At 38.8% G+C, this 26,596-nt stretch overlaps 1 protein-coding gene across 9 annotated transcripts in view; it reads left to right on the top strand.

The window, feature by feature from the left end:
• GRIK1 (glutamate ionotropic receptor kainate type subunit 1) overlaps positions 1-26,596 on the top strand; it is a 399,708-nt gene that overhangs the window by 245,140 nt on the left and 127,972 nt on the right. For 8 of the 9 annotated variants that reach the window (XM_057696841.1, XM_057696845.1, XM_057696840.1 and 5 more), the window contains 2 exons: positions 1,887-2,144; positions 12,874-13,055. In XM_057696841.1, the coding sequence (XP_057552824.1) occupies positions 1,887-2,144; positions 12,874-13,055 (440 nt within the window). The remainder of the gene's footprint in view (positions 1-1,886; positions 2,145-12,873; positions 13,056-26,596) is intronic. The other variant, XM_057696847.1, reaches the window with a different exon arrangement.

Raw genomic sequence — 26,596 nt, 5'->3', positions numbered from 1 at the left:
ATCCAGAAAATGAGCTTCTGAGGACAGTTTTCACTTATAGCATTTAATGCAGAAAATTATGTCTTCATCGCACGTGAGAATTCAGTACTGAGGAGCACGGTGTCAGAAAGTTCCTGTGAACATTTGCTGTCCCATAGATATTTGAAATATGGCTCTCAAATATTACTTATTAATTTTTCTCTTTGAATCAAGTCAGATACTTTTGACAAAGCCATATAATTTGTCTACTTATTTTTATTGGTGGAATGGCATTATTATAAAAATTAACTCGATTTCATTTATAAATTTTGCTATTATTTAATTCAAATATTCAAATATTGTTTCTCAGCAGTTCCAAAGTCCTTTAAACTAGCATGAAAATAAAAACTTGAAATATTTTTGCATTTATATTGAATGCCAGCAAAAATTTATGCCAGAATAAAATGAGTAGGTACTATTTTACACGGTTATAGAAGATAACCTGTCCCAACCTTTCTGGAAGGGAATTTGGTTTATACGTATCAACTAACTTAAAAATATCAATATCCTTTTGTTATAGCTGACAATCTACTCTAAGAAAGTAATGTAAAATTTAGAGAAAAATATAATAACTAAATGCTTATAATATTACTTATAATAACCAAAAATTAGGAGCAACTTAAATGTTCAGTGTCATAGGGCTAGTTAAATAAGTCATGACTAGCTATTCTATGACACTAAAAATATACTTTTGAAGAATTTGTAATGACTTGGGGGAAAGGGTGTGCTTTTAGTGTTAAATTTAGTGTTAAATACAGAAAACAATGTATCAAACTATCTACATTGTGTTCAATTTTTTAATAAATTGGAACACCAAGACATGAATAGATATTATCCCAAGATGATGGAATTTCAGGGCCTTTTTTCTTCCTTACACTTTTCAGTATTCTAAATTATCTCAATGAGTGTATATGATCTTATAATGCAAAAAATAAATAAATGTTAAAAATTAATTTTTATGTACCTATCTAGTTGATTTTGTTTGGCTCGTGTTGGCTGATGTTGAGGTAAAAAGAGGCCTATCCTTGAGCTAGGTCCCTGAACTCTGATCACTTCTGCCATTATCCAGTGGCCATGAGTCACTACAATGCCTATGACATTAGTGGCTTGGACCAAATGTCTTTTAAGATCCTTTTATGCTCTGCTATTCTGTTACTCTGTAATTAATTAGGTATCAGTATCACTTAACATTCTTTAGCAATATTTCTATAGCCTGGACCTCCTTTCTGAGTTTTAGGGAGGACTGGAACCAAAGTACTCTGCAGCCACCCAGAGAGTCTCCTGAATTCCATGACCATGTTAATACCTTCATTGCCACACTGCCATGTGACAGAACTCAATTCATAAGGCATTTACCCGGCAAATGGCTTATAAAATAGCTCTGAGTGCTTCTGGGTAACACCACACCAAGCAAGAGATTTAGACTCCATCTGATTAAAAGTAATGAAGGGGGGGCTTCCCTGGCAGTCCAGTGGTTAAGACTCCAGGCTTCCAATGCAGGCAGTGGGGCTTTGATCCCTGGTCAGGGAACTAAGATCCCACATGCAGCGCAGCACGGCCAAAAATGAAAAGAAAAGAAAAAAAGTAATGAAGTGAGACCAACAACTCATTTTGTTTGCAGGGCATTGGCCCTGTGATGTGTTGCTGATGATTTCTATATTTACATCTCTAGTATTTAGGATCTCAGGGATATTGGAAGCTGGATTAAGCATATTTCCTCAACAAACAGATGGAAAGTGGAGGATAGTTTCCAATAGCAAAAATAAGGAGGAACCATGAAAGCAAAGAGTAAATTCACAGAACTCTCTCTCTTTCTCTCCCCCTTCCCTGCTTTCCCCCTCCACCCCCTCCTTGTCTATGGACATCAGCATGTGACCAGCTAGCACTTGGTGTGGCCGCTCTCTTTGGCCCTTCCCATAGCTCCTCTGTCAGTGCTGTGCAGTCTATTTGCAATGCTCTTGAAGTTCCACATATACAGACTCGCTGGAAACACCCCTCAGTGGACAACAAAGACCTGTTTTACATCAACCTCTACCCAGATTACGCGGCGATCAGCAGAGCAGTCCTGGATCTGGTCCTCTACTACAACTGGAAAACAGTGACCGTGGTGTATGAAGACAGCACAGGTATGGGACTCACACAAGCCCTCATCTGGCCATGCCTGGTCTGGAAAAAGGGAACCGGAGTGTTCTGTAGGCATCAACTCATCAAGCAGAGTGCATGAAAATGTTCTTTTATATGAAGCTAATCAAGTATTCTAATTTAGGAATGCCACCTATAGCTAATTCCTATTCCTTTTGCTGAGCTGATCCTTTCTGATGACCCTTTCATCATCAAACTTAAGGGCACTTTTTTTAAAAGAAATATCACCCTATTGATATATGTCGTAATCCAATCTGAATATTAAAGATGTAATTTAATGTATCCCACTCTATTAAAACTGTGACCACAACTCCATTCTAAAATAATGCAGGCAAAGTTTGAAAATGACCATGAAGTATGATTCCAATTCAATAAGTAGGTACATAAATATCTAGAAAAGTTTCTAAAGTACAGTAAGTCCCCTTCATACGAAACTTCAAGTTGCAAACTTTCAAATGTGCATTCGCATGTCCAATCACATAAGTTAATTCACGTGTCTGCCATGTATTCCCACATGTGTGCATCCCCTGCAAGTGGTTGTGCTTTTTTGTACTTTACTGTATAGAGTACAGTAGTACAGTATCACTGGATCGTTTTTTCAAGAGGGTAGATAGAATTGAATCCAGCAAGGAACCAAAACCAGTGTCAGGCGTGAGTGAAATTGCCCTCCGTCTCCTATTGCTGACCATCCTTGAGCTCTACCATCTCCCACCTCCTCTCCCTCCTCCAGTCAGTAACCCTTCTTATCTGTTCAGTCTATGCCAGCCCCTGTATGCCAGCTGTGGTTACTGTACTTTTCAAGGTACTGTACTGTAAGAATAAAAATGTTGTCTTTATTTTTTGTGTTTGTTTGTTTATGTATTATTTGTGTGAAAAGTATTATAAACCTATTACAGTACAGTACTATATAGCTGATTGTGTTAGTTGGGTACCTAGGCTAACATTGTTGGACTTATGAACAAATTGAACTTACAAATGCTCTCTCAGAAGGGAACTCGTTCATATGTAGGGGACCTATTGTACATAAACAGGAATCCAGTTAGAGGTTGTATCAATAAATCTGACCATTTCATGGGAAAGGACTAAGAATCCTAGCAGTGAGCCCTTAATGAAGCTTGCTTTGTTCCACCTGCTTATTTTAGGATGAAGGACAGACATGAGGTGCTCAGTGCCTCGCTAGACATTTCTCTGATCCTTCCCCATTTGTAGTTTCTTTCACCGGTGCCTTCTGTTTACATTTGAGGTTTGTTAGAGTTCAAGATCCCTTTTATTCAGTTTAAATTCTGCCAGTGACACTTAGTTGTCCACCTAGGAAAATCCAAGTCCTTCTAATTTAAAGCTCTTCACCATCTAACCATTCTTGTCTTCATTAACTCAGGCGCTAGCTGCTCTACATTCCCTGTACTCTAGCATCATTTCTTAAATACCCTCAAGTCCATCCTGACTCTTTCTTTCTGAGGCTGGCCCCTTACTTTGTATGATCCTCCACACAACCCCCAAGGTGGTAAACTCCCTTATTCTGCAAGGTCATGCTCAATTATCATGTCTTTTTAAAGCTCTTTGAAACCACGTTAAGAGTCGATAGCAAGTTGTAGATATATGCCTTATATCACACGCTTCAATTATCTGTTTAAATGTTTATGAGACTAGGAATTCCAAAAAGTTGGAATTTTATCTTATTTATTTTTATAATCTGCTACCTAACACAGTCCTGGCATATAGGAAAGTGCTTAGAAATTACATGTGGAAGGAATAATACTATTTATTTCCTGAATATTTTTTCTTCAAGAATTGAAATTATTGCCTTTCCTTAATCTACACATTTGGTAATAAGACTAATAAAATTATTAGCAAAAATTAACAAAGCAAAGCACTTTTGAACTTTTGAATACTATTTCATTTTTTCACTCTTTTCCACCAAGCACTAGCATTTACTATTCCTCAGAGGATGAATAGAGCTTCCTCTATTCGTCATTAACTCTGGTTCCATTTTAAACTGTCAGATAAAAGTGACTATTGTGTTGGAAGTATGCATTTATGTATTTTCTTATACCTCGTCTAATTTTAGAAAGAAGTGAAGGTAGGTGATTGTATATATAATTTATAAATATTATATTCAAAACAGCCCTACTGGGAAGGATAAACCACAGGCAGGCATATTTTTAGAGCTTCACCTGCTTGCTGTGAAGAAAGAAAATATGTTATCAAATGAACTCTATAAGTATATTTAAAGAGCCTTAAGATATATTGTATATAGTTATAGTAAGGCCTTCCATGTTGTCTACCTTTTGTAAACAGAGAGTTCCATGAGTTAATAAAATAATACTATTTCTCATTATAAAGTACACTCTATAGCATAATTTTCTCTCACAATTTCTACCATTTCCAGCAGAGCAGGGCCAGCTAAGAGGAAAAGAAATCAATGAGTAATAGTAAAGTAGCTGGACTTCATTTAAGAAAGAGTTCAATTAAAGGCATGAGCATAACTCTCGTAGATTGCAAATTGTATTTAGAAAAATTATTATTTGCAAAAGGATAACATAAAAGTTGATGTCCTAACTACCTTTTGATTTCAAGTGAGCACCCATAATTACGGCCATTTTGCAGAAGAGGAAATTCGAACTATCATTCCTATTACCTTTTGAAAGAAACTGAAATCTCCTTTTCATCTCTAAGTTCACCTGAACTCAGTTGCTCAATAAATACTTTCTCAAATTGGAAATCCAAAATGAATTTGTATTTTGCCCATTAAGTTAGAGATGATTCATGTTAAAATGATTTTGTTCACAAAGACATTAAAAGTGTAAATGAATAATCAATTGAGCCATTAAATTAGAACCCAGAGAGTAAACAGGTCAGCTGAGATCAATAAAAGCAGACATCATTTGACTCTGAGTGGGTTTAATACTGCTTGACTCAGGGTTCTGGTTGCAGTAATTATTAAGCCATAAAAAGGAGAAAACTTACTAAACCTGAAGGAAAAGAAAGGACTTAGGTGTGCTCAGCACCCGCCCTTATACCAGAATTAAGTACCCATTAAAGAGCACTTTATTGGGATTTGTTTAGGAGTTTGTTAAATAGCCTGAAGCCAGCGCAGATGTCTATGGGACCAAATGGCCCATGACTCCCACTGAAGTCAATGGGAGCACTCTGCATGTCTCTAAGGACAAAATTCAAATCACTAAATAGTAGCAGGCAGAAGTCTGTCCTCTGGAAGAGCAAATGTAGAAAGACCCCAGAGAACTGTTGGAGGGAGTGAAGTTTTGCCTCACTTCATCTCTCTCTCTCTGTTGCCAGGATGTTCTTTCCATCAGTTACCTACTTCTCTCTGACTCCCACATTCAGAGGTGACCCTAGGCAATGGGAAACTGCTTCTCATTGGTCACCCCCTCTGCTTCATTAGACCCCTGGTGGAAGCCTGGCTCCTATCCCTTCACACACACCAAAAAAGAGCTGAGAAGCTGAGCACCAAATGCAGTGTGGAGAATATTCAGCAGTTTCTGCTTTCTCAAGGCCAGAGTCAGTGAAATGTAGTCATAGCTGATTCTGTAGAACAGGGGCCAACAAACTTTTTTCTCAAAAGGGCTAGATGCTATATAGTTTAGGCTTTATGGGCCATAGTATCTTGGCCACAACTATTCCTCTCTGCTGAGATAGCAAGAAAACAGCCATAGACAATGTGTAAATGAACAGGTACGGTGTGTTCCAATAGCCCTTTATTAACAACAAACAAGGTAGCCAGTGTGGTTGGATCAGAGTGAGAGGGGAAGGATGGTGGAGTCAGAGAGGAGGGCCTTAAAGATCATGCAGGGCTTTGTAGATTACTGGAAGAACTTCGGTTCCCCATGAAATAAGAAGCCACTGGAGAGTTTTCAGGAGAGGAGTGACATGATCAGATTTATATCATAAAAAGATCACTCTGGCCCTTGTATTAGTAAAATGACATCGAGAGGCAAGCATAAAATTGGTGGCTCCTAGAGAAATCAAGGCAAGAGATGAAGGTGATAGCAATAGAGGAATAAAAAATGGCCAGATTCTGCAAACATTTTGAGGTCGAGCCAGCATAATTCTCTGAGAGGGTGGAGGCTGGGTGAGAGAAATAGGGGAGTCAAAGATGACTCTAAGCTTTTCGGCCCGAGTCAAAGGATGGAGTTGCCATTGCCTGAGATGAGGAAAGGTAAAATGGACATAGTTTTGAGAAATAAGGCTATCAGGAGTTCAGTCATGAATATGTTGAAGTCTGAGTTTACAATGACTACTAGACAACCAAATGGAGGTGGTGAGTAGGCAATGAACATATGAGTCTAGAGTTCAGGAATGTGGTATAGACTGGGGGTACAGATTTGAGGGTCCTTAGCATATAGATGGGACTAGATGAGCCATCAGGGAAATGAGCTCCAGTCAGATGTGTTCATAACACATAGTACTTAAGAGGTTTTTCTTTTTCCACCCACGGTTGCCTTAAGTCATTTTTCTCAACACAACCAGAGCTATGAGACTTATAAAACGCAGCCTATAATAAAGAACTATGATCTGCCACTTACTTAAAACATAGTCTCCAAGATTAAAAACAGGATTCATTTGAAATAAGATTAACATACATAAAAACATCAGTGATTGAAAGAAACTTTAAATCCAGAAAGAAAACCCAAGAAAAATGACAACCACAAAAATCACAATAACTAAATTCTTGAATTGCTGACTGATTTCCATGCACTGCTCTAGTTATTTTATATAATTAACTCATTTAATATCCTCAACCACCCTGTAAATAAGTGCAGTAGGTGCTCTTTTGCCTATATTTAAATAGTGACTTAGATTTGTTATGCCTATTTTATTTTCCTTCATTTCCCCATAGAAAATAGAATATATTGTTCAGAACCAAGAATTTTGACTGAGGCCTAAAATTTAGACTTCCAAAAAGGAAACACTTTGACATAGGTGATCAAGTCAAAATGTAAATAATCAGTGCCAAGTAAAAGAATAAGGGAGTCATTTCACTTTAGCAATCACAATCACACTTCTATGTTGTTATGATGACTCGTGCAGACAAAACACTCTGCTACATGCCCTCTCGTAATTCCACCTGAAATAGTTGGAGAATGGAAAGTCCTTGGCACTCAGCACCAACAAGATAATAAATTATATTTCCCTTTCCTCTGCCCTTATTCTTTTCTACTCTTCCTATTTACCCACTCCAGTCCCCTGGCCATAACCCTATCAAGTTTTCAGAGTTCTACACAGGAAACCAATCATTAGATACTTCATGGTGGTTTATTATTTTTAGCTACCATTGATATTAGCCAGAATTTAGGACCAAAACATACTGGTGGAGCTAACTACAACATAGTTAATCTCAAATATTTTGACTAGATTCTTCTATGAGGTTCTTTGCGATCAAGGGACACAATTTTTCTTTTGGGAAGTCTTTAGCCTTTTTTGATGCACTTTTGAAAAATTGTATGTATGAAGATCTGCACTTAAAAGTGCTATATTTCCCCAGGCAGTTCACTCATTTACCCATCTCCATTTCTCAGTTCTGATTTTTTTTCCTCCCCTCTGGAGGGTAGATATATCTCCTTAAGAATCCTATTAGATTTGGATATATTAATATATCAACAAGTTTGTGAAATGCCATTTTGCATGTTTCCAAGTTCAAATGAAGATGAAATTAACATTTAAAATGTTCGATCTTATCTTTGGGTCCCAGTGGTTTATTACCTTCATTTTTATGACATCAAATCCATTGATGTTGTATAATGAACAGGGAATTGGATTAAAACTCAAGAAAACCTAGGCACTTTTCTTTTGAACTGCTGCTCATTAAATATAACTAAAGCTGTCCAGAAAATGGATTGAGCTGCAAAAAATAAGGTAGAGAATTTCTCAAACCAAGAAGTGTTCAGCAGCAGCTGTGTAGAGGGGATTCGTGCATCAAGTAGGGGTTTGACCTTTAAGGTCTTTTCCAATTCCTGGCATCTGTGACTCATTTTCAGGGCCAATCCAAACAATTAACCTCCCTGTGCCTCATTTTCCTTACTGTAAAATAGCACTGACACCTATCCACCTCAGAAGTATATTCTGAGGTTTACTGAGCTATTTATAAGGCATGTAGGATACTTCATAAAAAGGGGCAATGCAAATAGCAAAGTTTATTATTATTTAAGGAGAAGACAGGGAATATTTTAAACACCTACTGGAAATAGCAGGTTCTTTTTTTCTCCTCCGTATGCTCCACCTGTTCCCAGAGTCTATGTGCATGCAAATCAGCATTTTCTGTCATATCTGAGTGCACAACATAGATAGATGGCCAAAGAAAGTGTTTAGAATTGGCCATTTGGACATTTTTGAAAGTTATCTCTACATGCAGAGCCCAGCTCAAACTCATGTGAAATAAACAGGCTCCTTGCTCTCAAGCACTTTTCAAACCAAAGGTGCAGTTTCCAGTTGCACTGCTGGAGGTGGGAGTGGAGGAAGGAGGCTCAGGTTTTGTCTTTTTCTTTTTTTTTCTCTTTTTCTTTTTTTAGTATTTATTGGGGCATATTTGTTTCACAATTTGGGGCTAGCTTCTGTTGTACAGTGAAGTGAACCAGCCATACGTATTCACATCTCCCCTCCCTTCTGGATTTCCGTTCCATCTAGGTCACCACTGAGCATCAAGCAGTGTTCCCCTTGCTCTACAGCAGGCTCTCACTAGTTGTCTATTCCATACATAGCCGTGTATACATCAATCCCAATTTCCCAATTCACCCCAGCCCCTCTTCCCGCCTTGGTGTCTTTACGTTTGTTCTCCACCTCTGTCTCTATTTCTGTTTTGCAAATAGGTGGGGTTTCTTTTGTTTTGTCTTTTTATTGAGAAAGATTTGAATTTAGAGAAAAATGGTATCTAAGTTCAGCAGTTGTCATCATTTGGCCATATTTGCTTTAATGCTGTATGATTCTCTCAACATAAAAACAAGTAGTAGTATTGTTGATTTGAAAGTGGTAGACAGCATGACAATTTTACCTCTAAATACATTAGTGTATATTTCCTAAGAACTAGGACCTTCTTTTTTATAACCACACTACTGTTATCAAATACAGGAAACTTAATGCTGATACAGTGTTTATACATCTAATCAATATTAATATCGATATAGATATATATGACATTCCAGTCTTCCTAATTGTCCCAATTGCATTTTTTTTGAATCCAGGATCACTCATGGCATTCAGCTGTCATGTCCTTTTAGTCTCCTTTGGTCTAAAGCAGTGTGCCTTTCCCTTGTCTTTCATGACCTTCACATTTTTGAAGAGTCCACATCAGTTTTACCATGGAATGTCTTTCCATTGGGTTTGTTTAGTTGCCTCCTTTTCTGCATTTCATTTTTTCTTAAGCTCTTTATTGAAATGTAATTGCTTTACACTGTTGTGCCAGTTTCTGCTGTACAACAAAGTGAATCAGCTGTATTTATACATATATCCCCATATCCCCTCCCTCCCACAACTCCCTCCCACCCTTCCTATCCCACCCCTCTATGTCATCACCCATAAGTTTCTCCACCACAATGGGCCAGAAAACCCATCAGCATTGCCAGTTTGCATGTACCCTTATCATTCTCTACAACTGGAGTACAGTCCTGGAAGCATCCAGTCTCTCCCACGGGGCTGGCATACACACACAGGAGGGCCATTAGCAAAGTTAGGAGTTGTGCCTAAATCAATTTTCTTTCCCTAAAGTAATGGCTTGTTTAAAAACAAGTTTTAACTTCTTTACAAAGAAGTGTAAAGGATTAATGGATTGCTGCAAAATGCAAATAAAAGGGAAAGCGTTCTCTAAATTTTGTCTTCTGTGAACTAAACAGCCTTTTGAATTGTAAATTCCAGGATGTTTGCTAATGAAGACAGCAAGGCTTTTTTTAAGCAAACAATTGCTTTGGAAGAGAAATATAAACCTCCCTGTTCCTTGCTCTTTGTTCTTTCTACATCTTGGGTCTGTAATCTTTAAATCTGCTGATCCTCTCCTTTCCTGAGGCCAATTCACCTGAATATGGACAAAATGAGAAAATTAGGGCTTAGCAGTGAGTTTTTCTGAAAGATAAATTTAGTCCAATTAAAAACTAGTCTTTTGTACTGAGTTCTCCTTTCTCCTCTATTGGTATTAAAATAACTTTCTTCTATGAAACAGTTGTGAAAACTCACAGTTACTTTTTTTAAGGAGGAGGGAACCTGTTTATTAATGGCTTCATTTGCCAAATAAAGGCTGAATGTTTTATGCCGGTCCAAAGTTGTTTTTCTTTTATTGCAGATATTTGTTTATATAGTTAGGTAAACATTCAGACAGTTAGTTAGTTGATCTTAAATCTCAAAGTCAGGAGGGGCCACAGATTTGGTGAAAAGACCCCTAGGTTGGGGAATCAGAGGTAGACCTAGCTTTAAACCCTCCATCTGCCACTTAACAGCCTTACACTACTTTGAGCAAGTTGCTCCAGCCCCCATCAGCCTCAGGTCATAATTAATAAAATTAAGTAATAAGTGATGCCCCATGCACATCACAAGATTTGATGGGATGAAATCCTTCTGTAGGCTGTGAGGACCTTATAACAAGATGTGTTTCTGTTGTATTTCCAGAGCTTAGCATGGGACTTGGCATACAGTGAACTTCCGGAAAATGTTTTCCCATAAAAATGAATGAATGAGGGGAGAGAACATATTCAACTTTAAATCCCATTAACATGTGTCTAAGTCATCATGATAAGAAGATGCACTTCAAGATTGACACTCCATTTAGAAAAGAACAAAAGAGCAGTTCACTGCAGCATATGAAATGCACTCCTTGAAATTTTTTCCCATTTTATTTAAAGCCCATGTTGATCTCCCTTGTGGTCATGCTCCAAATAAAACAAAATAAAATAAAATTTAAAAAAGTAAGTGATTGCAAAGCAGGGAGGCAATAGAAAAAAAATGTGAGGGACTCACAAGCAGCCTGGAGTAAAGCAGAAAAGAGAATTGGTACCTCTTTCTACTTTTCACCCATCTCAGCAAATAATCCAAAGCTATATCGGTTTCCTCAAGCACCAACAATTTGTATTTGTAAGGCATGATGGTGATGTGGAAAGACTGAGAGCCGGACACACAGACAATTTGAAACCATGGCTCCTCCTACCTTTGTACCCCTCAGTAAGTTACTTAATTGCTCTGAGCCTTGGTTTTCTTACTTGAAATAATGAAAATAATAACACTTGCTTCATTGGGTTATTGTGAGGATTAACAAATACACAAGTCCATGTGCTCAGTTTTCTTCCACTGGGACTCATCAGTTGCTCACGGCAAGTGATTCTGAAAGTAAGAGGACAAGTGACTCATTTGTACTTGAGAGCCTTCAACCGCGTTGGGTGATTCAAAAAGAAGCAAGAACCCAAGAAGTCTATCATTCTAACAAGTTCAGTTTTTATGTTAAAAAGTTAAAAGGATGATGAGCACTAAGTCTTCATATGGTTCTACAACTCCTTCCTTCCTTGCACTGGTCCATTTGACTCTGAAGAGTAGCTTACTCACAGACTGATTGTACTTCAGGACCACCCCTACTCAAAGTACAGAGTAATCTTATAAAATCTTAGACACAAAAATGCAGCTTCTAGTGGAAACAAGTTACTAAATAAATAAAACAAGAAAATAAGAGTATCAAGTCCAGAGGTAGCTGGCACCCATGGTGTATCTTGCACAGTGCATACCACAATTTCTATCTGAATAGTGATAAAGTTTAATATTTCCTATTGATTACTTGAAGCTGACACATCCTGAAGGCACAGACTGTGTAATAAAAAATAATTCAATTTTCCAATGGGAGTCTTTGAGTAAGAGCCAACATCATGCAGTGTAGCAAATACCAGTCAACATTAGGGGAAATAAGATAGAGGCTTTATATAGCTATTGGTCTTGCACTAGTAAAGCACTTCTACTAAAAAAATGGTGCAATTCAGTGGATTCATATTTGTGGTGAATTAAACATTCTTCATCACAATAGTTGGTTGTATACGCTTTCCTACAATTACCAATGGTGGATTTTTAAAGCATTTGCTTCTGCCCTTATTATCATAATTTTTTAAAATTCTCTGGTCTTTTCTTTTAAATCAAAAAAGCATATTCCCATTGAACGTTCAATTATATTAGAAAGAAAATACAATAAGCCATTTATAAATAGTTTATATGGCAGAGACTGGAAAATTATACAGAACAGTCCAACCAATTAGCTGGTGAACAGTATGTTATATATAAATACTTGATGAAAGGTTTCCAGAGGTTTATAGCCCCCAAAATTCTACTATTCTATTTTTTTTAAGTGAGCAGGTGCTATCCATTTCAAAAAGCACCTTCGGAAACTTCAAGCAACTTTTCATTGACAAAAGTTTCACAGTTACTGACTCGATTTGTTAAAGATTTGTGGTGTTGGCTGAAAGCTGGAGAGGACAATTGCATTCTAAAAAATTCAAAATCCTCTTGGGAAAATTGTGCTTCCAGTCACATATACCCACAAAAGGAAAATACAGTCTAATCCACCATAGAAAGAGGAATGTCATAGAAAGAAGAATGACAAATGAGAAGTCAATAATGTAACCTTTAGGTAGGTGGCCTCTTGATACATTTGGGGACTGATATGAGTTTGACTATAAATGGCAATAAACAAATACTCCGAGCGGAATAGTCTGCGCATGATTGAATGTCATTTTCTAGGTCTCATCCGTCTGCAAGAGCTCATCAAAGCTCCCTCCAGATATAACATTAAAATCAAAATCCGCCAGCTGCCCTCTGGGAATAAAGATGCCAAGCCTTTACTCAAGGAGATGAAGAAAGGCAAGGAGTTCTATGTGATATTTGATTGTTCACATGAAACAGCTGCTGAAATCCTTAAGCAGGTAAGAGGGGTATGGAGGAGGTGAAAATGTGGGGGACGTGTTCATTTATCTTTCTCAAAAATGCCATCTGGATTCACTTAGCACAGGGTGATAAAATGCCAGCAGTCCAGTTTAGGCTGAAGATTGCAGATTTCGGAACCCTCTTAAAAAGTCATAGGGCTCAGATTTCTTTGAAGCCACCTGTTGGTGTGTAGTTGTAGATGTGTGGTCCTGTGTACACAGTAGGAGATGTGTAGGTCCTGCCAGCAGAGATTGAGAGAAGAGTATCAATTCAAGGTGATTAAGCACGTCTTCTTTTCTTTTATGTCTCTTGAAAAAAACAAATCAGATCTCATTTATACAATGCCTGACTTGTCCTAAATACATCTTTCTCATGGCAAGACCTCTTTTGTCAAGCATGTAAGATTCCAAGCACAATGAAAAAGGGGCGCAGGGACAGCCGCAGAGAAGATGCTTCTCTCTTCTAATTTGTTACAATGAGCTGTCATGCATTAATCTCCACGGATAATGTGGGTGGAAACAATAAATTAAGAAATATAAATGAAAGATATTAGTAATGTTAAGAATGATAACAATAGAGTTATTGGTCCTATGCCCAAGTAAGAAAACTCAGAATTTAAAACAGAGGTTAAACCTAGACTAGCGGTTCTCAACCCAGAGTGATTTCACCCCGTCTGGAACTTCTGTCAATGTCTAGAGACATTTCCGGTTGTCATATTGGGGACAGTGGCACTCTATTGACAGCTAATTATTAGAGGTCAAGGATGCTACTAAACATCCTATAAGGTACAGGATCCTCCCCCCCACCCACCACCAACAAAGGACTAGGTAACCTAAAATACCAATAGCACTGAGGTTGAGAAACTCTAGCATAGACAAAGACAATGGGAAAGGCAAGCCAGATGTCTAAAACAGAAGCGCTAATAAAAGATCAGGGGATTGAATTTGGGGGAAAGTAGCAAAAAGTAGCCAGGTTATATTATATGTATGTGGCCTAATGGGTGTCTCTCTGTGTTTAATTTAAGCGGTTACTGTGGCATAAGGCAATGTTCTTATCTAAAATGGCACAAGCTGTCATTGAGCTCCCTAGTTTAAAAGGTCTGGGGTGTCTGTGGGGTTGACTGGTAATGGGCATTAATTTTACAAGTAGACCAACCCCTCCACACAAACGCAGAACAGTGGGCTTCTGAATCACTTGGAAGAGCTCTCTTGGTGCAGTCATCCAGCCTGACTGCTGTGCTATATCTCATACTTGAAAGTTATCTCTTGGAAGCCATTGAGTCATAGCACATATTTTATTTTATTTTATTTTTATTATTTTTTTGGGGGTACACCAGGTTCAATCATCTGTTTTTATACACATATCTCCATATACCCTCCCTCCCTCGACTCCCCCCCAACCCTCCCCATCCCAGTCCTCTAAGGCATCATCCATCCTCGGGTTGAACTCCCTTTGTTATACAGCAACTTCCCACTGGCTATCTATTTTACAGTTGGTAGTATATATATGTCTATGCTACTCTCTCACTTCTTTTCAGCTTCCCCTTCACCCCTCGCCCCCCCAAACCTCAAGTTCTCCAGTCCATTCTCTGCATCTGCGTCCTTGCTCTTGTCTTGTCACTGAGTTCATCAGTACCATTTTTAGATTCCATATATATGAGTTAGCATACAATATTTGCCTTTCTCTTTCTGGCTTACTTCACTCTGTATGACAGATTCTAGGTCTATCCACCTCATTACATATAGCACCATCTCATTCCTTTTTATAGCTGAGTAATATTCCATTGTACATATATGCCACATCTTCTTTATCCATTCATTTGTTGATGGTATCACCTCACACCGATCAGAATGGCCATCATCACAAAATCTGGAAACAACAAATGTTGGAGAGGGTGTGGAGAAAAGGGAACTCTCCTGCCCTGTTGGTGGAAATGTAAGTTGGTACAGCCACTATGGAAAACAGTTTGGAGGTTCCTTCAAAAACTGCAAACAGAACTACCATATGATCCAGTAATCCCACTCCTGGGCATATACCCAAAGAAAACCATAATCCAAAAAGAAACATGTACCATAATGTTTATTGCAGCACTATTTACAATAGCCAGGACATGGAAGCAACCTAAATGCCCATCAGCATATATTTTAAATTGCAGTTGAAAACAGTCATAGACATCATCGAGGCTAGTCCTCTCACTTTATACCAGGTAAAACGACTCTCCCAGAGTGATGCAGCCAGGAACGGGCACTCGGCGTCCTTCATCCCATCTGGTGGTTTTACCACTGTGACACATTGCTTCTCCCGTGAGGCAGACTACCTGTTACTTACTTCTAGACCACAGTTGCATTAACAAGTCTTTGGCTATTATAAGTACCTCTCAATAAAGAAAGCAAGCATGTTGCAGTGACGTCAGCAACTAAAGAACTTGAAAGGTGAATAAATATAATCAGCTGCCCTTTATCCTGCGGCTTCATTTGAGAATTTTAATACAGTCATTACAGTGTGTAATGGAGTGTGGACCAGAACTGAGAAAAAACACCCAGATTTTATGTGTAGCCCTCAAAATGCAAAGAAGCATCCCTTCCCAAGAGTCTTTTATAACAGAAGCTAGGGACTTCTGTTACATTTAAGAGAATGATTTGCTGATGAGGCTTCTCTTGGTTAGAAATCCACTTGGCTCATATAACTGGCCACTCTCTCCCAAAGGGCAGGCTTGGAAAGGCAAGAGAGGTGCCTGATGGCCATGCGGAGGGGCCGCTAGAGTTTCTTCTCTATACTGATCACTGTGGATACAAAGCTCCTTTGATGTAAGTGGTTCTTTTCTTGTGGCATAGAGATTACATCATTCAAAGGAAAATTTTAAAAATGCAAACAAAAACACAAAAACCATCTAAGAGAAGCCCTCCCAAGAAATGTCTGGCAGGGGCAAAGGGGAGTAGGATTAATTCAGCTTCACACAAGCCATTGACACACTTTTTCCTCCATCCTGTCTTACCATGTGTTAGCTCATGTTTGCTTTTCCTAATCATGTGAGTGGTACGATTGGCTGTGAAGCTTGGGGGAAGTGACTAAAGAGACTGTTCATCCCCTCTTTGTTCTAGACCAATGACCTGAGAAGATTGGAATGAGAGGAGAGCCTTTTTAAAAGGCTCCAGCATGAAACCCTTACCTTACTGCATGTGAAAGAACTGTTGCTGATTTTGAAATCATAGCAAAGGACCCAGGTTGGCTTAATGGGCTTCATTTGGTCCTCCAAGAGGTTGTTTATGGTTTGAAAAGTTATCATGAAGACCTTAAGGCTTTCTATTCTGGTCAAAATGAGGCACTAGTACTTTATGTGATTCAATTTAACTTGCTCTATTAGCCCTGGGCAAAAACATGTAGAAACTCTTTCAGAGACCTTTCCTGCATCTGTCTGTGGAATGTCTCTACTAAGTGCCTCATACAAGATCATTCTGAATAGCCAGGCTACCCTATGATCTCAGATCCTGAGTGATCAATTTACCACAAGGGCCCCCATTTCAGAATAGATAACCATTCTGAACTAGGCTTCCAGAAATGTCTGGGGAAAACACAACCACTTGCTGCTGGTCTCCTTTAGCTGAAATTAGTATTAATAGCTTTTACTTCTTTGGTGACTAAAATCACCACTGAGAAAATTTTCTCTGCCGGGTCAACTTGGCTTTCTTCTCATGCACATTTCCCATTATTTTTCTGTGCTTCCCTACACCTTCATCATATTTTACCACTTTTTAATGATTCTCTAAAAAAAAAAAGAATCAAATACAGTTTAAAGAAGATATTTGACATTTATCTAAAAGTAAAAATTGGGAAAAAGTCTATAGTTATTCTTGGGCATGCTAATCACTTCAGCAAAGTAATTATTTCTACTCATATTGAACAAGTACTATATGATGAGAATCTGAAAAGTTATTTCCCCAAAATTAGTTAGAAATTCAAATGTCAAGACTTGATTAGGCTACAGGAGAGCAGAACTCTCATATGAACAAACCATCTTTGTGAATCTCTGTAGTCTGAGGGTGGCCCCAACAACCACCAGCAGCATACACAGGGGACCCGTCAGGTCACTCTGTGTCTTCTTCTCCTCCTGTCCATCATCACCTCCCAGCAGGCATCCTGCTGCTTTTAGAGGATGCTGATCTCTCCTTAATCTGCCTTTAATGTGGAAATCCCAGGTCCCCAACTCCTCCTCACTCCCACTTCCAAGTCCCTCTATCTTCCCACTGACTCCTCACTGTCCCCCACACTTGCACCCTCGCTCACTCTGACTGACTACGATTCTCCTGAGGGAGTGGTTGATGGCAGATGAATTTAAAGATGAGGCACCTGGGATTTGCCTGGCAGTCCAGTGGTTAGGACTCCTTACCTCCACTGCAGGGAGCACAGGTTTGATTCCTGGTTGGGGAACTAAGATCCTGCATGCTGTGCAGTGCGTCCAAAAACAAACAAAAACAAAACAAATAAAGATGAGGTACATGGTAGGAAGACTGTAGGGAGGGTCTAACATATGCTTAGTGCTGTGCTAGGTCATAAGCATCTCCTTTAATCAACATAATAATCGTTGATATAATTGGTAGTATCTGCTTTGTTTTTTGTTTTGTTTTTGCAAATGAAAATTGAAGCTCAGGGACAGTATTAATTTTATCTACTAAGCATGCTCTTAATGCAAAAATTTGTGTCCTGTATGATGTGATCCTCCCCCCCACCATGGCCCCCAAGCCTCCCTGCCATCCTCCAGCCTCCAATACACTATTTCAGGGGCATTCTGCCTGGTCATGAAACACGTCCTCCTTTCCCTACTTTACGGCCTTGAACTTGCAGCTGCCAACACCTGGAACATTCTTTTCCAAAGTCAGCCTCCCCTAAACCTTCATGTTTAACCCTTGAGAGATAAAAGAGAAGGAACTCTTTTCTCATTCCTTATGACCTGGCACTTTACTTAGTTGCTCTGTAACCCTAACAAAAATCTATAATTAACTAAGGACGGTGATTCACTTGTTATCTGTATCCCCTTCTATACTATACGCTCCAAGAGGATGGGAGCCTTCTTTGTCTTGTTCTCCCAAATCCCCAACATCTATTACATTATTTAAAACACAATAAGTGCTCAATACATTTCTGTTGAATGAATACATAAAACGAATGATCCAAGGACTGTGTTAGAAGCTCTTAATCAGTAATCTTCGAAATCACCTTTCTTCCACCCCATGCAATGTGCTGAACTCTCAACTCTTCCAAGTACATTTGAACAAGTCGCTCCTCTGTGCCTCGGTTTCCTCAAAAGGAAGGTTTCATTCAACCTTGAAATCCTGTATTTTTAAGAACTTTAATGCATTTGAGCTAACGATTCTACTTCCTGAAAATAAATTTGCCTCTTTAGAGAACTGCAGAGTTGTTTTCAAATCCAGTAATAGGTTTTGAGAGAGCAAGTCACTATTTCAAGCACTGTGAAACCTAATGGTTCTCTGATGGGGAGCAAAGGGATGCAGTGGTGCTCCATCTAGCAGGGAAGCTGCTTCAGGGCTGGGCCAGTTCCCTGAGCTAGAAAGTGGCCAGTGGGTGAGTGTGAACATACTGTTTCTGACCTCGGAAACCTGCCTTCTTGTTTACATGAACAAGTGCATCAGAGGGGAGATGTTTTTCCTCTTACAACCCTCGTGGTAATGAGCATTAAGCCATAATTGAGCCATTAGTCTCCATAAAACATTTTAGTACCAAAATATTTTGTAGAATTATATTGCATTTTCTCCTGTCAACATTTGCGTGCTTTTGTTTCTATTTTTGTTTTCTTTTGTTTCAATTAACATAAAAGCAAGACCAAGCAGAAGATGTGTTTTTTAAATATCTGGCTTCCCTCTGTTAGGAAGTGCAATGGCAGTGCTGATTAATCAAATAATTTTGTGCATTGATTTTTTGCTCATATAAGTTATGCCTAACAGCTGTGACCAAGACAAGCAGAGGTAGTTAGATGGGTTTCATTTCATGTTTTCACAGGACAGAAACACCATCAGTCTTCATCTCTTAGGACAGAAAACATCAAGTCAAGCACTACAGCTGTGACAGGCTAAAAGGTTGCAAATCTGTGTTTGGAACCTGCACCCACAAAGTCAGATCCCCAAGTCCATTATTTCTGATCATAAACACGTAGAATAAGCCAAAGACCGTAGGAGCTACCTTTTACTCAACACTTACTATGCACCAGGCACTGTGCTCAGCAGGTGAAACACATCACTCATTTAATTTTTGTGAGAAACTTCTGCATACAAGAAACTGACAGAGCTCAGAGAGATTTTGTTACTTGCCCAAAATCACAAAGCCAGCAAGTGGTTAGGCTGGGATTTGAAACTTATCTCAGGATTTAAAAGGAAATGAAGGTATCCTGTTCTGCTACTATTACGTACACCAAGACATCAACTGATTCTTAGTGTACATGACAGAAGTTAAGCTTTGCACTTCTTGAATGCAGTTATTTCCTTTAATTCTCAAATATCCAATCATTTCGAGTTTACACAAGTCCTCAAGGACAGCTGTCTGTATTGAAGCCAAATAGTGGATATGGTAGCGACATGGTAGAGAAATTCATTCTTTCATTCAATACATATTTGTTGAGCACTAATTGAAGGTGATAAAGACACAACAGTGAAAACAACAACAAAACGCGAAATCTCTGCCACCGTGAGGCACAAAGAGACCTTGAAAATGAATGTCACGAGAGTTTAGCTATCCAACGCCAGTTTAATGGTTGGAGACCATGAAGCTAATTTCTAAAGCAGTAAAGGACTATGACTAGGGTCTTAGACTGAAAGTTGGGAGATACAGTTACAAATTCCACTCTTCTCGCAATAAGATAAAATAAATACCATTTATTGGGGAGTCATTGTGTGCCGGAATAGTTTATGTATTTGAAATGATATCTTTTTTCTGCCTCAAAATATCCCATGTTATGGACGAGAAAAATGAGGTTCCAGGCCACACAGTCAAGGCTGGAATTTCAAACCAGGGTCTAATGTGCCTATGATCTGAGTTCCTTATACACTCTTTATATGCTAGTTTGAGCAAGTGTGTTTATTCCTCTTCAACCCAGTTACCCCAACTATAAAATAGGATTGTTGGATTAGATTCTAATTGTTGCTAAGCTTCCCTTCAGCGTTGAGCTCCCATGCATACAAGTGATCAAGAATCTTCTTGCTCGCCTCTAGACATAAAGGACTTGCACATTGCCTTGTACTTAGTAGGCTCTCAAGTAAATGGGGAAATAATTAAGCAGTTCATTCTTTTTTAAGGTTTTTAGAGTCCTTCGGTAGTCTTTGAGACGCTTAATTGATGAGAAGTTCATTACGTTGGATAAATCCTGACAATGTAATAATGATGAATCTCCGTTTATACTAACTGGATGATCGTTTGTAGTTTGTTATGTAATTATTTTGGCAGCACATTCCTATCTTAATTATGTTTCTCTCAGGCTGATATTAAAGTCTATTTACATTTCCTGAGCACATAGTTAGCACATAGCAGTTCATAGATAGGAGTGTGTTATTAAATATACACAAGAATTAATTGACTTCTATGAATAATCAACAATTTACTGAAGGGGATTGCAGTTTATTTATATTCTTAGTGTACGGGATGCCCTTTTGAGAAGTCTCTAAAACCTCCAAAGGGTCGATTTGGAAAAGGACTTGGATTTGTTTCAATCTGAATTGAGAGGTAATAAAAATGGCATATATGCCTCAGAAATGCTCTATGCTTAATTCCAGCTACATCAAAATTTGTCTGTAATAGGCGATAAGAGAAATTATCTTTGCAATAGAAGTGGGGGTAATTTAAAAAGGAATCATGTAAAGAATTTGAAGATGTGTGTATCAAAAAGCATGTCTTAAGCCCGTAGCAGGATCAGTGAACCTCAGCTCTATTCAAAATGTTGAGGATGTCTGTGCCCCTCGGCCTGCCTTTCTTAGGGGAAAGGATCCACAGCTTCTATCAGATTCCCTAAAGAAGCCTGAAGACTGAAGTAGGTTAAAAATCACTTCCTTATGTTAACCACACCTGCCTCTTCAACCCTTCATAATTGCAAGATTTTACCAAAAAGAGCCCTCCACCCTACTTCCCCCGTAAGTATTAGCTACATCCTTCCTGTTATAAGCATGATCCTGTAAGATCTAAATTTCACCGTTTATTCAGCTAAAGTGTATTGGATGTTTTCTATGTGCTAAAGACTGTGCCGGGGTAAAGGGAGAATAACATACTATGAAAAAGTCCAGTGTATTGGATGAGGTTGTTTATTAGAGGACTTAGTGCTTTGTTATTTGCTGCCTCTGTAAAATGGGAATGTCGTAGCACATGGCTCGCTTTGTTTTGAGAAAAGTTAAATGTGACAATGCCTAGAAGGCATCAGGCCCACCACTGATGATGAAATATTCCACATGCTACAGATAATCACCATCAGTATTATTAGTGATATGGTATCCACGGAAAACTACAAGAGTGATACAGTGCTTCCCAGTCCTAACACTATCACTGCATCACCTCCTCCATCATATCACAATAGTGGTTCCCAAACCTCCGTTCAGCTTGAATGACCAAGTCTCCCTATCTTATGACAGTCTCATCTGATGTCATTAAATCTCCATGCCAAACTTAACACACTGTGTCTTCCTCCTCATGCTTCCTCCAACCAACCCGTTTCTCCTCCCGTTCCTGTTTTGGTAACTAGAAATACCACTCAATTACTCAAGCCAGAAACCTAGGGATCCCCTTGACTCTCCTTCACCTTTCTTATTTATTAGTTACAGAATGTTGTAGATTGTGCCTTCTAAATATGTTTCAGATTCTACCTCCTTTTCTCCATCACTTTCACCCTCTTCCTCCTGTGCTAGAACAATTGATCTCTCGGTCACAAGTCCCCTCCCTCTCCTTTTCTCCACTCAGCCCCCAGATAGCCTCAAAAACTGTTCATTTTAAATAAATTATCTGACCTTATCCCTCTCGTGTTTGAAATTCCTGAGTGCCTGCCCCACCCCCTTATTGCCTTAAGTATAAAGGCCACATTGTTTAGCGTGCCACGCAAAGCCCTCCACACCTTGTGTCCACTGCCATTATAACATCAAGTACACAAAAATATCTATTATTATGTGTATTACACAATTTTAACAATTTGTGTTACAATTCTTTTTACAAACTATCCTTTCTTGATTAAAGCTGTCTCCATTAATGAGATTAAATTCTTCCTGAAACATCACTTAAGGGATTTAGAATTAGGATCTAATTAATTCTAATATCTAAAGAGGTGTTGTAATAGAAAAGAGCTGTGTAAGTCTGAATTCCTGACAGTAGGAGGAAAAGTGAGTGAGGCTCCTCAAAATACCTGCAGTCTCACCCATGGTACAACCTTTTATAATGGGGTCCAGTTCTCTGAACAAGAATAGATGGGCAATGATCAAACTCTCTTGGCTTGATGGAGTCATTCCTTAAGATAAACATCTAATTCCTGTCCTTCTAACTTTGCTCTCACCAAAGAACCGTATGCTTTTATTTGGGTTCTCAAAATCCAGAAGGACATTGTACACATTATTGACTTTCTTCCCATATATACCTCCTATTATAAATAGAGCACAAAGAGCCCAGGATTGAAATCATACCTGGGTTCAAATACTATAACCATGCTCTATCTTTCAGATCTGTAAGTTGAGGATAACCCTTCCTCCTGCGTAGCAGATGAGGAACCTATTACAGCAGTGGACATGTTGTAGCACTCATCAAATACTAGTTTTGATGATTATTGTTATGGCTTTAAAATATGGATTTGGTTAATATAAATCAGTGGTTCTCAGCTCTGACTGTATGTAAGATTCACCTGGGGAGTATTGGTATCACAGATACCAATGCCTAGAACATACCCTAGACCAAACAAATCAGAATATTTAGGGATGGGATACAGGCATGGGTGTTTTTAAAGAGTTCTTTGGAGATACTAATGCACTGAGAAACACTAATATAAATAACTGTTTTCTAAGTCTGATAGCACTAGATAAATTGACAAAGTAAAGTCACCAAAAAGCCAAAAAAAAGCTGAGAAACAGGACCCAAATTATAACTCTACGATGCTACAGAGATATCATGAGACCAGCAAGACTACCATTTAATGACTACATGACAAATCTCTCCCTCAGAAAGTTACCCTCAAGCAAATCTGAGGTATAGTTTTTATCACCACCATTATGAAAGAAGCTTATTGCAAAAAGATTACAGTGTGTGCAACGTATTCTCTGTTAACTTTCCAGCTTCTAGATTTGCTCAGTTCTTTGCTGTTAAAACTTTTCTTCCACTGTAATCTTTCTTATACCTCATATTTCCACCAATTTCCCCTGGATGTTTCAGAAAGTTTACTCTTTGCTTTCATGTAAACCTCCAAAAGCTCCACGCTCTCCAATCTGCCAGGTTGCCTATTTCATTCTGCCAGGGGAAGTCTTTTTTTTCTCCCTGCTCTGTTGTCAGCAGACTGTACTCCTTTAATAGCATAATCTCTTCTGCTGTGCACCTGGATGAGGCCACGTGGCTCTCCTCGTAGAACTGCCTTCTGAAGCTAAACTAAACCCCATTGGTCTCCACTCCATTTATTAATATCTATTAGTATCAGCTTCCCTTCTTCTTCTGACCATACCTGTGGAGAGAGAAGCTTATAAAGTACTTGAGACACTCCCAAATGGTGCAGCTATTCCATTCACGGACACTGTGCGGAATATACTTTCTTTCCTTCGGTTTCACTTGGAGGCAGGAGGAAAGGGGCCTGGGTTTGTAAACAGCATAGTACCATCTTCCAATGGAAGGAAAACCCTAGACTCTCTTTGTGGGTAGCTTCTATCTGTGTATATGCATGTGGTTAGTGTATGTATGTGAATGGAGGGGCACAGAGAAATTTAGAAAGTTTTCAACTTCAAACAAGCTATTTTTGATACATGCTCCTGATAGCAGTACACTAAAATTGTGCAATTTCATAGGCCGTAATCCCAGAAAGATGAACATATGAGGAGTGTTGGTTTCCTATTGACGCTGTAACAAATTGTCACAAATGTAGTGACTTAAATAATAAAAATTTATTCTCCTACAGCTCTGGAGGTCAGAAGTCTAATATCAAGCCATTGACAGGATTATATTCCTTCTGAAGAATTCAGGAAAAACTAATTTTGTGCCTTTTCCAGCTTGTAGAGGCTGCCCTCATTTCTTGGCTTGTGGTCCCATCACATTGCCTTTCATTCCCTCTGTTTCCATCTCCACATCACCTCTCTGTTTTCTGACCATCTGCTTTCATCACCCTTGTGATTACATGGGCCCACCTGGGTAATCCAGAGTAATCTCCCATAAATTAGGATCCTTAACTTAATCACATCTGAAAAGTTCTTTTGCCATGAAAAGTAACATATTAACAGATTCTAGAAATTAGGATGTGGACATTTTTAAGGGGCCATTATTCAGCCTACTCCATAAGAATATGGAGTAGTTCTCTATATATCAGGGTTTTCAGGGATCCAGTGTTATTTTCTATACATTCCACTGTTACCTCTGTAGATATGTTATAGTCATTCAGTGTTGTATGAGTGTCTTTTTTTTTACATCAATAAAGACTGATCTAAAGGCCTACTTATACCTAGCTTGTTCCACTGATGACCAACATTAAAAATTGTGTTGCCAAAGGGGCATTCTGCCCAGAGGACAGTGTAATTGCAGCCTGAAGTTCCACAGTTGGCAGATGAGAAAGAGCTACACCCTGGAGCTCAAACCTTTCTCTTAAAATTGCTTCTCTGAGATTTGATATTATTCAACTGGCTTCCTAAAGATTATTTTTATGCTGAAATAGCTTATTTCTATCTTGGGGTAAAATCATATTTTAGCCACATTGTACATCACACATTTGGAAGGTGTTCCCTTGAACTTATTGACTAGAAACTATGTCTGATGGTTTAGAATGTATCCTGATGTTGAGAGGGCTATAAAAGGAGCAATACACTTTAGGTTAGTCAATATAAACTTCGAAGACACTTATTTTTCAATGGAAAGATACAGTAATAAAAACACATAAATATTACAAGGATCCCTCAAAATTGCTTAGGAGCACTTCAGGTTCCATTTTCAGTTTCTGCTACTATGATAGCAGCGTTATGCCAATTATTTGTGACATATGAATTGCTTTTAGCAATGGATGCTGAGAGTTTGTGGAGAATTGCTGTCTCCATAGCTCTGCGTTGCCTTCTGGAAAAAGATCTGGTTGAAATGTGACATAGGCATCCTAAGATACCAGGACATGTTATGGGAAGACTTTTACTCAGAGACTTTCCAAGTGTCTTATAGAGCAACTCTGTCACTAACTAGAGGAATTAGAGCCTCCAACTGTCTTCACCTAGACTTGAATGCAGGCACTCAAGACAAACTAAAACATGGTCTTTGTGATGCTCGGTCTGTATGTGATGTGTTTACTCATCTAAATTCAAGAGATAGTCTTTGCCAAGAACGACAGAGCTAGACCAAGAAGAGTCAATGCTATTGTGAACAAGTCCATGAGAGTTCTATTGTAAAAACTCCAGAGGGCAGCTGGGCCAAGGCAAAGCCATCACAGTTAATGAAGAACAACTGTGTTTCAGAATATCTTGATAACAGTGGGGTCGTTAGAATTGTCCTTCCAAGAGTCAACTGCCAGTGAGTTTTATTCTGCCTTCTGATGATTCATTTTAACTACAAAAGAAAGAAAGCAGTAATTATTTCCTAGTCACTGAAACCATAGAATAGTCTTGTGGCATTTCTATAATAGCGTAATACAGAGAAAGCCTTCACGTGTCAGCCACTCTTCCCCTCACTGGTTTAAGGACTGTGTTATCTAGATAGAATGGAATGTCATATGTATGCAGAGTATGCAGGACTTTTAGTATTTTGGAGTTGTTCTCTGTATTAGCTGGGGTTCTCCAGAGAAACAGAACCAATAGGAATTATAGAGAAAGAGATTTATTATGAGGAATTGGTTCACGTAATTGTGAAGACTGACAAGGCCCACAGTCTACCATTTGTAAGCTAGAGACCCAGAAAAGCTGCAGTGTAATTACAGTCTGAAACTGTAGACCTGAAAACCAGAAGAGTCAATGGTGAAAATCTCAGTCCAAGCACAGGAGAATGCCAATGTCCCAGTTCAGGCAGTCAAGCAGGAAGGAAAAGGGATGAACTCCTTCTTCCTCTGCCTTTTTGTTCTAATCAAGCTCTTAGTGGATTGGATGATGCCCACCATATGAGGAGGGTATCATTCGCCTTCTCAACGGCATATCTCATCTGGAAACACCCTCACAGACACACTCAGAAAGAATGTTTAATCTGGGCACCCCTCGGCCCAGTCAAGCTAACACATGAAATGAACCATCACCATCTACAAGAACGTTTGAGTTCTTGTCATTGATTCTGCAGGGATATAGAGTGTGATTAACGATGAATGGTATTTTGTTGGAGGCCTTTTTTGTTCTCTAACCTAACCTAGCTACAT

The sequence above is a fragment of the Hippopotamus amphibius genome, chromosome 10, assembly GCF_030028045.1.
Source record: "Hippopotamus amphibius kiboko isolate mHipAmp2 chromosome 10, mHipAmp2.hap2, whole genome shotgun sequence".
In the NCBI taxonomy this organism is placed as follows: domain Eukaryota; kingdom Metazoa; phylum Chordata; class Mammalia; order Artiodactyla; family Hippopotamidae; genus Hippopotamus; species Hippopotamus amphibius.
This window is presented reverse-complemented; position numbering and strand designations above follow the sequence as displayed.